Source organism: Lithobates pipiens, unplaced genomic scaffold (genome assembly GCF_037356315.1).
Source record: "Lithobates pipiens isolate NorthernLeopardFrog02 unplaced genomic scaffold, aLitPip1_a1.2 Scaffold_1, whole genome shotgun sequence".
NCBI lineage: Eukaryota > Metazoa > Chordata > Amphibia > Anura > Ranidae > Lithobates > Lithobates pipiens.
In genome coordinates, this window is record NW_027507685.1 from 106,920,081 (window position 1) to 106,936,117 (window position 16,037).

The following is a 16,037-nucleotide window of genomic DNA, read 5'->3' on the forward strand; positions in this document are numbered from 1 at the left end:
ATTGAGGTCCCATTCAAGAGGATAGCCATGTATATAGTGGGTTCCTTGGTAAAGTCAGCTCGAGGTCAATCTTACATACTGGTGATCCTCGACTATGCCACTCGATATCCTGAGGCGCTACACCTGCAGAATACCTCTTGTAAGGCTATTGCCCGGGAACTATTCCAGTTGTTTACACGGACTGGTTTTCTCAAGGAAATACTCACAGACCAGGGCACCCCGTTTATGTCGAAGGTTATGGCTGATGTATGCAAACTGTTCCGGATTAAACAGCTGCGCACATCGGTCTACCATTCCCAAACAGATGGATTGGTAGAATGTTTTAATAAGACCCTTAAGTCTATGCTCAAGAGAGTGGTACAAAGGGATGGGAAAGACTGGGACTGCCTGTTACCAGCTCTCCTGTTTGCTATCCAGGAAGTGCCCTGGGCCTCCACTGGGTTTTCACCCTTTGAATTGGTATATGGGCGGAGACCTCGTGGACTACTGGACTTTGTTAAAGAAGAATGGGAAAGTGAACCAATTCAGCATAAGAGTGTTCTTGAATATGTCTCCCAAATGCAGGAGAGGATCACAACTGTGATGCCACTAGTTAAGGAACATTTACAAAAAGCCCAGGAGGCTCAACGACGGGTCTATAATAGGGCTGTCAAAATTAGGAACTTCCAAGTGGGGGATCGAGTAGCAGTGCTGATTCCCACTGTGGAAAGTAAATTCTTGGCCAGATGGCAAGGCCCTTTTGAGGTTGTAGAAAAAGTGGGAGAGGTAAATTATAAAGTCCACCAGCCAGGCAAGAGGAAACCCTATCAGATATATCATGTAAACTTGTTAAAGCCCTGGACAGACAGGGGACCGGTGACCTCCCTGGCTAGTGCAAAACTTGAGCCTCAGGTTGGGGTGGAGAGTGTCCACGTAGCAAATACCCTGTCTAAAACCCAAAGTCAGCAGGCAAAGGAGTTCTTGCAGAGAAATAAAGAAAAATTTTCAGACTTGCCATGGCTCACTAGTGTCATAGAGCATGATATTATAATGGAGCCAGGAGTCAAAGTTTTTGTCTGGCCCTACCACATCCCAGAGGCTCAAAGGAAGGCAGTTTCAGAGGAAGTGAAGAAGATGTTAGACCTGGGGAATCGCAGAGTGAGTGGTCGAGCCCGATTGTGTTGGTACCAAAGCCCACCGGGACTCTGCGATTCTGCAATGATTTCCGGAAACTTAATGGAGTTTCACGGTTTGATGCCTACCCCATGCCCCGGGTAGATGAGCTTATTGAGAGACTAGGTCCAGCCAGGTATATCACTACATTAGACCTTACCAAGGGGTATTGGCAAATCCCGTTGACTAAGGCTGCTAGAGAGAAAACTGCTTTTTCTACCCAGGGGGGAGTTTTCAATACAAAAGAATGCATTTTGGATTGCAAACTGCTCCAGCCACCTTCCAGAGAGCAATGGATAGGATTTTACGACCTCACCGGGAGTATACCTCAGTGTACTTGGACAATATAGTAATTTTTAGCAAAGACTGGGAATCACATTTGCCCAAAGTTCAGGCAGTGCTGGACTCTCTTTGGAAGGAGGGGTTTACAATAAACCCTGAAAAATGTGCTTTGGGAATAGAGGAGGTGAAATACCTGGGCTACATTGTGGGTAGAGGGGTTGTGAAACCTCAGGTCAACAAGATAGAGGCTATACAGAATTGGCCCCGCCCCCTCACTAAAAAGCAGGTGCGTGCATTCCTGGGCATGGTGGCATACTACAGGAGGTTTGTACCCAACTTTGCCACATTGGCGGCTCCATTGACCGACCTGACTAAGGGTCGGAAATCAGTCATGGTGGAGTGGAATGCAGATGCTGGGAAGGCTTTTTTGGGGCTCAAGTCGGCACTGTGCCAACACCCTGTCCTGGTAGCACCCAATGTTTCAAAAGAGTTTGTTGTCCAGACTGATGCTTCCGATGTAGGATTGGGAGCGGTGTTGTCACAGGTTATTCATGACAAGGAACACTCTGTAGTCTTTCTCAGCAGGAAGTTGACACCAGTGGAGAAAAACTATGCTATAATTGAACGAGAGTGTCTGGCCATTAAGTGGGCTCTGGAATCCCTCAGATATTACTTTTTGGGGAGGAAGTTTAGGCTGATTTCTGATCATGCCCCTTTAACATGGCTGAGACAAGGAAAAGGGACTAATGCCAGGGTTACTCGGTGGTTCCTGGCACTCCAGGAATTTCAATTTGTAGTGGAGCATAGGCCCGGGAGACTGCATCAAAATGCAGATGCCCTCTCCCGAGTCCATTGCTTGAGCTCCATTGTTGCCTCCACCTCCTTGGCGTTGGGGCACGGGGGGGGGGGGTATGTACAGGACGCCGTGGCTGGGTCCTGGAAGGACGCTATGTTTCCCCTCTGTTTGGACTGTGGTCCCTTTAAGGGAACAAAAGTGGTTAACTCACCTGTCAGAGGAAGTGGGTTTAAAACAAGACAGAAAGTTGTAGATGGGTGTGGAGGAGTGTAGAGGAGATGGTGGATGGTGTTTTGTGTTTGGTTTGCAGCAACAAAAGTGGACAGCAGTGTCCTGCCTGGAAGCCTCCTGGCAGGGGAAGCTACCTGCAACAGAAATCAATGACTGTTTGATTGAGACAGCAATTCTGGACTTTGCAAGTCGGTGAGGCTGAAATCGTTTTTTCTTTTGTTTTTTGCTGCTCTAAAACTATTTAAGTTCAATAAACCTCCTTTTGAATGAAAAGCCTGTGTCCTGCGATCTAGCTGGTCCCCCGAACTTTACACAATATATCAAACAAGAACCAAATCAATAATATAGTAGATACAAGGGCATAGAAGGCACATGACCAGGAATAGCAAAAACAAATCTCACCACATCAGCCTAAATACCATTGGAATTTAGGCTGATGTGGTGAGATTTGTTTTCAGTCAGAGATAACAGCCCCTTTTTATATTTCAGTGTTGGGTTAAACCCCAATTTCGTATATGTCACGCTATCTGACAATAACCTATTCATCTCATCAAGGTAGATTTATTTAAAATGACCACCCCACCCCCCTTGTCCACCGGTCGTATAACAATATCATTACGAGCACAGATTTGTTTCAGATTATGCTGTAAATCACGATTGTTCCTAAGCCTAGGGCTTTTAAAGCGGTAGTAAACCCGCAAAATTATTATTATTTTTTTTAAACCTGCAAAGCAAAAGGCATAATGAGCTAGTATGCACCGCATACTAGCTCATTATGAAATACTTACCTTAGAATGAGGCCCCGACATCTGGCCCGATCCACGCCGAGGGAGCTGACATGCTCCCTCAGCGTTTCTTCCGGGTATTGCGGCTCCGGCGATGTGAGTGGCCGGAGCCGCGATATCGTCACTCCCGCGCATGCGCACGGGAGATTTCATTCCGGCCGGCCGGCCACTGCCGGATTTTCAGGCCGAGAATCCCCTTGTGCGCATGTGCCGCTGACTGCATACCGAGGGGAATATCTCCTAAACCGTACAGGTTTAGGAGATATTTTTTTTACCTACAGGTAAGCCTTATTATAGGCTTTCCTGTAGGTAAAAGTTAAAAATTTGAGTATACAACCACTTTAAGAGCAATTAAATCTTTAATAACCATCTCCTTAAAGACCTGGATAGATGGAGCTACAAAGCCTTGGGGGTTAAAGAGTGAGGCATTAGACAAGTTGGTATGTTTAATCCAAACAATAGCATTATCTCCAGAAGGACCCAGAACAGGAGTGTCAACAGCTGTAGTCTGAGAGGTATTCCAAGATACCACATTATTATTCTGATAGACAATAGTAGAGACAACCTGACTGCACTTTCCAATTGGGTTTATGAGATAATGTCTCTTGATGTTCATTTTAGGAATGAACTTCTGAACATCAATAAAAGTTTCAAATTTATTGAGAGAACGAGGAGGGGCGAACTTGAGGCCATGACCAAGAACTTTCTGTTCTCCCACAGATAATTGGACAGAACTCAGGTTAAAGACACCACCAATATCTATCGTTTTCTTTTATTTGGACGGTATCCTCCTCCCCCCTCTGAGGCCTCTCTTTCTTCCTAACCCCTTTTTGGTCTGGTAATGCCCAGGGGAAGAAAACGAGTGTTCAGTTCTTTCAAATTCAGAAGTAAATTCCTGATAGTTATCTCTAAACTGAGACACAGCATTAGGGTGTTGCATAATAGCAAGGTCAGCCTCATAGATTCCATCTTGATACTGGGATAAAGGGGCAAATCTATTCTGAAGAGGTATACCAGCATTTCTGGGGATCGGTCTCACTGGGTCACTCCTACGTTGGTTAACCCGATCTCTGGGGTCTTCCCTCTACTCCCTTGGGCCATAGAAATTATTCCTGTAGGATGTCCTTAGGAATGGTTCCTCATAGGGAGTCCTTTGTGCGGAAAACTAATTTCCAAAGGCTAACCCTTGAGTCTGGGGTCCTAAGCCCCTTGCGAGGTTAGAATTTGATTTATATAGTGGGGGACCAGTAGCATGTTGGTAACCATTATTTTTATTTTTGTTTCTATTATTATTATTATTTCCCATAGCATATTTAGGCCTAGTAGCCTCAGAGCCCCTCTGGTCCCCTCCTTTTCAACGCATTTTGGTGGCTGTCTGCCTTAGTTTCATTTACTAAGGCTCTTCTCACTATCATTTGGAAATTGAATGAATTTATTTATTTATTTATTTTCTATTGGGAAGTTGAATGAATTTATTTATTTGTTTAGTTTTATATTTGGTGGGTGCCTGCTTTAGTTTTATCCACTAAGGTTCTTTTCACCACTACAGGGAAGTTTATATGAATTTTTTTTTTCTATCACTATATAATATTTAATAGTTATTTACAATATTAATTTAAAGTATTTTTTTAATGGTTATTTGGTCTTATTAGCACTGCACTTCTTTTTTTCGTATCAATGTTTTCTTGTTTTATGATTTTTATTTTGTAAAAATAAAATGAATTTTTTATATTTCTATATTGAAATGTCCTGACTTAATCTATTCGATACCGCTTAAAGTCCCGAGGTTGGTTACCTCTCAGCCTCTTTTTTCCCCTCGTTCGGTCCTCTTTATAGATCTTTTAGTGAGACCTCATTTAGAATACTCTGTCCAGTTCTGGAGACCTCTCTTACAAAAAGATAATGTAATAAGATGGAACAAAAATGGTGAAAGGTTTGGGGGATAAAATATATTAGGAGACATGGCAGGAACATAATATTATGTACAGATACCTCAGGCTGGGTCTTGTCCAAGCCCAGTAGTAGTTTTAAAAAAAAAACTGTCATGCAAAGCTCATTCCAAAACCCAACTCCCTCTTGGATCCCACATCCGTATCCATTCTCCATTATTCCCCTGTGATGAATCCCCCCCCCCCCCCACCCACTTCTAAGGTACAGCCCATGAGGAGTCATATACTATTGGAGATCCACCTCTTGGTGACCTTCTATGAAACACAGTATCAATCATTGTGTAACACAACCTCAATGGACAGAAAATATAAGTAACCTTTCCTATTTCTCTTCATTTCTAGTCTGCTCTTGCGTGGGCTCGAGGATCTGCCGCTTGCCTCAATTTTAATTGCTTGCTCATCCTGTTACCCGTCTGCAGAAATCTCTTGTCGTTTTTGAGAGGGACCTTCTCAGTAAGTGGAAACAAATTTTTTTGTTGGGGGGGGGTAAGAATATACATTTTCTTTATTTTATTACAAGTATTTAATTTAAAATAGTGATCTTAAAAGTTTTCATTTCCAAGAAATTTTGGCAAAAAAATCAGGTTCCACCTATTTAGTCAAATTAATTGGAGTTGATGGGAAAGGCTAAAGTTAAGGTGCTTTTTAATGGGTTTTCAAGGGTGTGGTGGGCTTTGGGCTCTCCCCCCAAGGTTACAGAAGATCCTTTCAGCTATCGTCGACTTATTTTTGTGACCAAAAAGTACCCCTTATTAGCCTCATTGTTTTGCCTTTTAAATTCTCCAAAAGTAAAACAGACAGCAAAAAAATAAAATAAAAATATATATAAAAATAAAATAAAAAATATATAAAAATAAAATAAAAAATAACTTCATGATGTTGTATGGTTAGGTGGGTGTAAGTATATATTAAACCCACATCCCAATATATCAAACAATGGCAAAACTTTGATGAGGCGTGAGACACTTGTGGGTACTGTGATCCAAACAATGTAATTAAAAATTGTAGTTTTATTGTTAACATTGTTAAAAAAAAAAACACACATATACATGCATATGTTATTCCTAGGAGAGATCTACATATATAAAAAAAGATACATATATCAAAACACAAATGGTCCTATACTGTATTTCAACAGCTACCAAACAATCCCTTAGGCTGCTTTCACACTGCAGCGGGAGCGGCGTCGGCGGTAAAGTGCCGCTATTTTTAGCGGCGCTTTACCGTCGTTTTAGCGGCGGTGTGCGGGCGCTAGCGGGGTGGTTTTAACCCCCGCTAGCGGCCGAAAAGGGGTTAAACCCGCCCGCAAAGCGCCGCTGCAGCGGCGCTTTGCCGGCGGTATTGCCGCGGTGTCCCATTGATTTCAATGGGTAGGAGCGGTTTAGGAGCGGTGAATACACCGCTCCTTCACCGCTGCAAAGATGCGGCTAGCAGGACTTTTTTCACCGTCCTGCCAGCGCATCGCTCCAGTGTGAAAGCCCTCCGGCTTTCACACTAGAGTTAAAGGGGCTGGTTTTTTTCAGGCGTTAAACAGGCGCTATTTTTAGCGCTGTAACGCCTGAATACCGCCCCAGTGTGAAAGCAGCCTTAATGTTCAGTGTTTTTCCTCTGTGTCAGCCTTTCTCAACCTTTTTACCCCAGGGGAACTTCCTAAAATAATTTTTAGGTTTTGGGGAACCATTACCAAAGCCAATTCATCAGGGGTAAAAGGCAAAAATGCTGCTCACATTGGTGATCAGTGAGAAGAATGTTCCTTACATTGGTGGACAGTGGGAAGAATGTTCCTTACATTGGTGGACAGTGGGAAGAATGTTCCTTACATTGGTGATCAGTGAGAAGAATGTTCCTTACATTGGTGATCAGTGGGAAGAATGTTCCTTACATTGGTGATCAGTGGGAAGAATGTTCCTTACATTGTCAACCAGGCACAGATCAATGAACCATTTGCATCCTCTGGAGGAACCCTAGGGTGCCACAGTGCCCTGGTTGACAATAACTGCTCTGTATTGTCCAGATATTAACCCCATAGTCTCCTCATCATATTGGAAATCAATGAAGCAAGCAACTATGAAATCCTTGATGTATTTCTGATGCCCCGTACACACGGTCGGAATTTTCGACAGAAATGGTCAGACGGGAGCTTTTCATCGCATATTCCGACAGTGTGTATGCCCCATTGGACTTTTTACATCGAAAATTATGACGGACCTAGAAAGAGAACATGTTCTATATTTTTCCGATGGAACCAATTCCTGCAAAAAAAAAAAATGAAAGTAACACTTTGAAAACACATCAGATCTCAATGGGAACAAATATCTCATGCTGGATATTAATACTGGTATGGACTGGGTAATGTGTTAGGATCTATACTGGTATGGACTGGGTAATGTGTGAGACTCTATACTGGTATGGACTGGGTAATGGGTTGGGATCTATACTGGTATGGACTGGGTAGTGTGTTAGGATCTATACTGGTATGGACTGGGTAATGTTTTGGGATCTATAATGGTATGGACTGGGTAATGTGTTAGGATCTCTACTGGTAGAGACTGGGTAATGGGTTAGGATCTCTACTGGTATGGATTGGGTAATATGTTGGGATCTATACTGGTATGGACTGGGTAATGTGTTAGGATCTATACTGATATGGACTGAATAATGTGTTAGGATTCATACTGGTATGGACTGGGTAATGGGTTAGGGTCTCTACTGGTATGAACTGGGTAATGTGTTAGGATCTACACTGGTATGGCCTGGGTAATGGGTTAGGATCTATACTGGTATGGACTGGGTAATGTGTTGGGATCGATACTGGTATGGATTGGGTAATGTGTTGGGATCTATACTGGCATGGACTGGGTAATGTGTTGGGATATATACTGGTATGGACTGGATAATGCGTTAGGAACTAAAGCATGCCACATCGTTTGATGGAAATTAAAATGATCACCCTACAGAGGGATGAATTCAAAGACACCCGAAAATCCAAGTGAAAAAAATGATGCAGCAGCCGAGTCCATTTTGCTGAAATTTCATTGCAGCGACTCAGAATGGTCCTCAGTCTGTGTGGCCCCCAGGTACTTGTATGCATGCCTGACAATGTCGGGACATGCTCCTAATGAGAGGCCGGATGGTGTTCTGAGATATTTCCTCCCAGATCTGGACCAGGGCATCACTGAGATCCTGAACAGACTGAGGCGCAAGCTGGCGGTGTCGGATGGACCGAAACATAATGTCCCTGAGGTGTTCTATTGGATTTAGGTCAGGCGAGTGTGGGGGCCATTCAATGGTATCAAGTCCCTCATCCTCCTGGAACTGGCTGCATACTCTCGCCACATGAGGACGGGCATTGTCATGCACCAGGAGGAACCCAGGACCCACTGCACCAGCGTTGGGTCTGATAATGGGTCCACGGATTTCATCCTGATATATAATGGTAGTTATAGAGGTCTGTGTGTCCCTCCATGGATATGCCTCCCCAGACCATCACTGACCCACCACCAAATCGGTCATGCTGAATGATGGTACAGGCAGCATAACGTTCTCCATGGCTTCTCCAGACCCTTTCTTGTGTGTTCAGGGGGAACCTGCACTCATTTGTAAAAAGCACAGGACGCCGGTGGCAGACCTGCCAATTCTGGTGGTCAGTGGCAAATGCCAATCGGGCTCCACGGTGGCCTCAGGCCACTTCAGGACTACAGGTAACAGGTCAAGTTGGTTGGTCGCAGACTGGACAGTAAGTGGAGCTTGGAATTTTCCATGGATTTTTCCTTGGACTTTTATTGACTTATGTTGACCTCTAATGCTCCTTGCTGCAAAGGCCATAGGTGGGGGCAGTGGGTAACTTTTTTGTAAAGAGGGTGATACAGACTGCAATGAAGAGCTCAAGGAGGCAAATTCAAGAGCTGCTCAAGCCTTGAAACTTATTTGTAATTCAACAAAATTTATATTTTTCCCTTTGCAGTGCTGTCGACGTTCAGTGAGGAAGCAGCTTGATCATAATATTGCTTTCCATAAGCTTCTGGGTTATACCATTGCCCTTATGACAGGTAAGACTGCAATAATTAAGCACAGCTCAAAAAGTGCATTCACTTTCCTCCCCTTTAAGAGATAAAAACTCTTACTTCCTGGTTCAGAGGTCCTAACATCACCAGCTCCGCTCTTACGCGTTGCGTCACAATTATAAGCTTATCACAATTATTATAAGCTCATCTAAGCTTATATACAAATTCAATAAGATTTATTGGTTTTATTATTATTATTTTATTTTCAAAAAAGTGCTCCTTTATATTCTTCAATTGATGCTCAGGAGGTGAATCACATCATTTACATTTTTATTAAAATATTACAAAAACACCCACATTTGTTTGTGCACAACACTGGTATACCACAGAAAGAAAGCGTATACACTTTCCCCTTAAGAGATAATTCAGTGGTAGTGCTCTGGACCAAAAAAAAACTCTTCCTGGTTCAGATGTCCTGGCATCACCAGCTCCGCCCTTAAACGTTGCATCGCAATTATTATAATCGCTTATCTTTCATACACATGCATTAGGATTTATGGTTTATTTTTGGTTGTATTATTATTATTAACAACAAAACTAATAAAGGGTCTGGAGGATATTAGTTATGAGGAAAGGTTGCGAGCACTGAACTTATTCTCTCTGGAGAAGAGACGCTTGAGAGGGGATATGATTTCAATATACAAATACCATAATGGTGACCCCACAATAGGGATAAAACGTTTTCACAGTAGGGAGTTTAATGAGACTTGTGGCCACTTATTAAAATTAGAAGAAAAGAGGTTTAACCTTAAACTACGTAGAGGTTTCTTTACTGTAAGAGTGGCAAGGATGTGGAATTCCCTTCCACTGGCAGTGGTCTCAGCAGGGGGGGGTTGATTGTTTCAAAAAACTATTAGATAAACACCTGAACGACCACAACATACAGGGATATACAATGTAATAGTGACATATAATCACACACATAGGTTGGAGTTTATGGACTTTTTTTCAACCTCAACTACTATGTAACTATATGTAACTATTTTACAAAAAGGTGCTACTTTGTATTCTCAAATTGTTTCTCAGAAAGAGCATTAAAACAATCACAGTTCCCATGAAAAATTTTCCAATTTTAATAAAATATTAAAAACACATTTGTTTGTGCACAACACTGCTGCACCACAGATAAAAAGTGCAGACACTTTCCCCTTTAAGATATAATTCAGCGCTCAAGCTCTGGACAAAAATAGTCTTACTTTCTGCTTCAGACGTCCTGACGTCACCAGCTCCGCCCTAATGCGTTGCATCCCAATTATTATAATAGCTAGGATTTATGATTTATTTATTGGTTGTTTTATTATTATTATTTTATTTCACTTTTTTTTCCCTTACATGTGCACCACACTACCTTCAGCTATCCATACCATTGCACACTTGTTCAACATCGAAAGATTTTACGATGCTGCGATAGCTAAGAACACCACCCTTGAGGGAATGTTATCGAGCATTGATGATGACTGGGTCAACCCTGTCAGATCCGAGAAACAGGTACTTCATATATTGTGCTAATCTTAAATACACCAGGAGGCATTTAATCCCCTTGTAATAGTGATATAGATGGGTAGATTTACTAAAACCGGAGAGTGCAAGATCTGGTGCAGCTGTGCATGGTAGCCAATCAGCTTCTAACTTCAGCTTGTTCAATGAAGCTTTGACAATAAAAGCTGGGAGCTGATTGGTTTCTCTGCAGAGCTGAAACAGATTTTACACTGTCCAGTTTAAAAAACAATCAACCAAAGTGTCCTTTTTCTTAAAGCAGAGTTCCACCTGGGTCAGCAGCTACAAAAACTGAATGGACGCTTACCTGTCCAGGGAGCCCGCGATGTCGGCACCCGAAGCTGATCCGTCCCTCGGCTCCAGGTGCAGGAGCCGGCATCCTTACTAAGGGAAACAGGAAGTGAAGCCTTAAGCCAAATGTGGCACTTGGGGGGGGGGGGGGATCCAATCCGCTGAAGTTCCATTTCTGGGAGGAACTCCGCTTTAAAGACATAGCGTTGGATAAGTTGAGTTCTTCTTCTGCTGGACCTCTTCCAGAGAAGACAATGTAGCCTAGAGTCACCTTGGTGTGAGCTTAGCATTAAGGCTGCTCCCTGATGGGGGAGGGGGTGTAAGACTTTTAGCCTTCCTCCTCGTTGTAAGGGATGCCAGGACATGACCTGACCATTGGTGGTGTGTCTCCTTTTATCTAACTTCTCCAAGGACATTTGGAACCTATTCTACCAAGCCTGTACCGTATTCAGCTTGTATGTCTGTTACTCTATTATCGTTCCTTTGTCTGCATGAAGTCCCTGTCTTCTTCTTCAGGAGGGCATTTCTTGAGTTGGCCTGGGTGATGGGGATGTACTGGAGTCAGTGGTTCCTTTTTCAAGTTACCACCTTCTGGGGGAATTTTCTTTTTTTGCACTAATGTGGGGCTACTCTGGGGCATGAACTTGGGTCTGGGCATAGAACAGGTCCCGTTTTGCAGGTAGAAGGGGCTCAAAGAAGGTAGCCCTGAAGTCTTCTCCCATGGATCCCAGGGGTGATGTCTGCACTTTGCTACCTCGATATGGAGTCTCTGGGAGAGCCCATGCTAGGGAAAACCACAAGGCAGTCCCAACTAAGTAGTGAAAGAGTTAACATTCCTGCAGAAAAGGTGTATGTCAGCCGCTGGACTCCTCGGCAGTTCTACCATAAAAGTGGGTCCCCCATAATGGCAAAAGCCTCCACTGGGAAATGCAAGTAAACTCTGCAAAGAAGGACACCAAGGTCATCTTAAGAGTCCATAATCATTTATGGCTGATAAAACTGAGAAGAGAGGAAGGTAAAAACTTTCTATTGGCCATCAATGTTGGGGTCCTTTAAAGTTCTGAAGAACAGAGCAGTGTAATGACTTCACGAAAAGGCAACCGGTCTAGGAAGCCACAGAATGCAAAACTGGGTCCAGGGCCATTTTAAGAGCATCATGGGCCCCTGAGAAAAGTGATGTACTGGAGCCCCCACCAGCCTACCCCAACTGACACACCTACTGTAAAGAATTAACGTATAAATAGTTGATAGAGTTAAACATATATTAGTAATTTCAATAAAATAAATTCTAAACAATAAAAAACCATGCCATGAATCAAAGACCAATGAACACAAAGGGCACGGACTCGGGGCGGGGATCAGAAGGGAACAGTACAGGTTCTGGGATGCTCCAGGGACAGCTTACTAAAAACCGTAACTGTCCCAGCAAATCCGGGATAGTTGGCAAGTATGACGTGATGCAGGACTATCATGGGGCCCCAATGCACCTGGGGCCACCGGGCAGTGCCCAGTGGTATCCATGCATTAAAATGGCCCCTGGCTGAATCCATAATATGGCACACCCGGAAGAGGGCCTTGGCAAGAGACACAAATAGTGGAGTTAGGTGAGTAGAAAGCGCTTTAAAACGACATTTAAAAATCGCATTGCCAAGGATGATAATAAAGCTGTAGATCTGAAAAGATTGAAAATTTTGTTTTGAAAAGACATTAACGTGTTAAAGTCCATCTCAGATTTTAGTAATTAGTTTTACATGTACATTAATGAGCACAGACTTTATTTCATAGAAATTCAACATTTTGGTGTATATCTATACAATGTTTGGTGTATATGTATACTATTTTTGGTGTATATGTATACTTTGTTTGGTGTATATCTATACTATGTTTTGGTGCTGATGTATACAATACTTTGGTATAGTTCTATGTAGCAACCTTCTAGTTCAGAGTCGGCCTCAAGGTAAAGCTTCTCTAAGAAGGCTTTCACACCGAGCCGCCCCAGGCGTCGGCGGTAAGGTGGCGCTATTTTTAGTGTCGCTTTACCGTCGCTGTTTGGTGAGTTCACCGCTCCTAAGAAGCTGCTGGCAGGACTATTTCTGACGCCCTGCCAGTGTACTGCTCCAATGTGAAAGCCCTCGGGCTTTCACACTGGAGTGAATGAAGCTGCTTTTTTCAAGTGCTATACAGGCGCTACTTTTATCACTGTAGCGCCTGAAAAACTATGGCAGTGTGAAAGGGGTCTAACAGTGGAGCAAAGTGTTGATTACTTAGGGCTGTTCAATATCTCACAGGTTGCTGATCTGCTACTCCCCCCCCCCCCCATCTTCTTCTAGAGACTTCCAGAAGTATAGTGGGAGGGAGAGCAGGACAGAGCCTGAATATTTGTGCAACTCTGGCCAATCCCTGGCAAAGTGTTCCCAGAAGGTGGAGGGAGAGCCCATAAATATTCTGAGGGCTGGAGGTCTGGGTCAGAGTTCCTGGGCACAGTCCTTCAGGAGGAGACCCATGTGCTGGGGGCTATGCCCCTGAGTCAGAGAGAGAGGAAGCCATTGAGGTCCCAGCCAAGCTTAGCAGGGGGACCTACTGAAGCAGGGCCAGATTAACATAGAGGCTATTGATGCTTCGGCTCCATGCTGGTACCTTTAATGTAGGCCCAGCCACCCAAAAAGAAAAGGCCATGCACAGAAAGCAACAGGGCGATGGCAGGGACATAGAAGGGGTGGGGGTTCAGACCAGAGCAGAGTTACCGACTGTCCATTATAGAGAGTATTTGTGAAAAAGCAGGACACTTTACTCCCATCTGTAATTGTCAATGAACAGGAACAATGCATTTTCAGTTCTGATATCAGCCGTTTTCTGATTGGGAACTCTGGGGTGAGGGGGGATGCTGTGGACTCTCGTGTAAGAGAAGCCCTGCAGACTCTGATGTAAAGAGAAACACTGAGGACTGTGATGTTGGGCAGTGGGTCTCAGCCCTGTCCTCAAGTACCCCAAACAGGGCATGTTTTGGAAATTTCTCTTAGATAAAATAGCTGTCCAAAATACCAAGCCATTGACTCTGATTTAAAGCACCTGTGTAAAATAAAGGAAAACATGGCCTGTTGGGGGTACTTATGGACAGGGTTGAGAACCACTGATGTAGGGGGGAACTCTGCAGACTCTAATATAAGGGCAAACTCTGTTAAGGAGGAGGGGGCTCTGGTGACCAGCGACCCCCCCCCCCCCTTACATCAGAGTTCCTCTGTACACCATAGTCTGCAGTGTCCCCCCTTAAATCATGGTACACAGGATTTCCTTTTAGATAGGCAGAGTTCCCCCTTGCTGCACTGTAATGGAGAACCCTGTAGACTCTCATGTAAAGGGGAACTTTGGGAACTCTGTGGGCTCTGATGTAAGGAGGAACTCAGTGGACTCTGATCTAAGGGAGAACTCTGTGGACTTTCCATAAAAAGGCCCAAGATCCTCAGGGACCAGGCCCATGATGCTCTTAATCCAGCCCTGTACTGAAGAGCGGAATGTCCAGAGACTAAGGAGAACAGCCAGAAGCCAAACAGTCTTCAAGTTCTTCTACAGTTCCGGGGTATTGCGACCCTCATCCCTATCATAAAAAAACCCTAAGAGAAACCCCTAGACTGAACTTTGAGCCAGTAGAAGAATTCTGAAAATGCTGTGTGCCTGGCTGTGCATGGGGAATATAGGCCCAAATTACCAGCGGCTCCTGCGGGGGTAGCACTACAAGCTATACAAATGTGTATAGCAAACTTGTACATTACTGTCTGAATATGTTATGATTGACCTAGGATTGTTCAATTCTTTAAAACAATGAATGCACAGCTATTGTTACTTATACTCCATTTTCTTTCTCTCCCAGAACCAGTTATATCTCTGCTTTACAACCATTGCTGGAGTTACGGGTGTGATAATCACACTGGCTTTGATTTTAATGATTACGTCCTCCATGGAGTTCATTCGCAGATGCTACTTTGAAGTTTTCTGGTATACGCATCACCTATTTGTCATCTTCTTCGCCGGTCTCCTGATTCATGGAGTAGGGTGAGTACCTATATGATACAGGATTCTGATACGGGTCACAAACTCTTTGGAAGATTTCAGTGATAGAAGTTCAGGAGCAGAATATTTTATCCATGTGGCTTGGATTGCGTTGGTGGGTAAAAAATAGGAATTTGGTCTAAAAAAACCAACATATCGCTTCAGTAACTGTCACAGTTGCCAGATGAAGGCAACCCTGTGAGCTGACCTAAAATTTCCCGTATTTTATTTTGACTGAATTAAAGTGTTTTTGCACCATTACCTTGGTGTGCGAAAAACCAACTTTTGTCAGTTTAGGGGTCAGGCTTGGAGAACAGTAGTTATTGCAGTAGAGAGGCTCTCACCAACCAGCGGCAGGTATACAGGCAGGTCACCCTGGCGAATAATATGGGCTCACCCGTGGTGTGGTGTCTAAGCACTAACCTGATGGTGGAGATGGATTTTGCTGTGTGTTAGTACCAGGTCATGGTCCTCAGGAGGTGAGCAAGCCGGGTTCCAGTGTAAGATATAACATTCAAGCAGAAGTGTATTCAGTAAACAAGACAAAAGGTCAGTAACAAGTGGTTGCAGTTTTGGATCAAGCAGAAACGTAGTCAATAAACAGGACAAAGGTCGGTAATGAGTGGTTGCAGGTTGGGATCAAGCAGAAGCGAGTGCAAATAAATAAGACAAAGGTCAGTAACGAGTGGTTGCTTGTTGGGATCAAGCAGAACCATAGTCCATAAACAAGACAAAGGTCGGTAATGAGTGGTTGCAGGTTGGGATCAAGCAGAAGCGAGTGCAAATAAATAAGACAAAGGTCAGTAACGAGTGGTTGCTTGTTGGGATCAAGCAGAACCATAGTCCATAAACAAGACAAAGGTCGGTAATGAGTGGTTGCAGGTTGGGATCAAGCAGAAGCGAGTGCAAACAAGCCAAAGGTCAGTAACAAGTGGTTGCAGGT

At 43.7% G+C, this 16,037-nt stretch overlaps 1 protein-coding gene across 1 annotated transcript in view; it reads left to right on the forward strand.

Moving 5' to 3' along the window:
* The window catches only part of NOX1 (NADPH oxidase 1), a 65,190-nt gene that overhangs the window by 26,698 nt on the left and 22,455 nt on the right, over positions 1–16,037 (forward strand). Inside the window, exons 3-6 of the mRNA XM_077470655.1 lie at positions 5,538–5,648; positions 9,160–9,244; positions 10,614–10,747; positions 14,916–15,097. Coding sequence (XP_077326781.1) covers positions 5,538–5,648; positions 9,160–9,244; positions 10,614–10,747; positions 14,916–15,097 — 512 coding nt within the window. The remainder of the gene's footprint in view (positions 1–5,537; positions 5,649–9,159; positions 9,245–10,613; positions 10,748–14,915; positions 15,098–16,037) is intronic.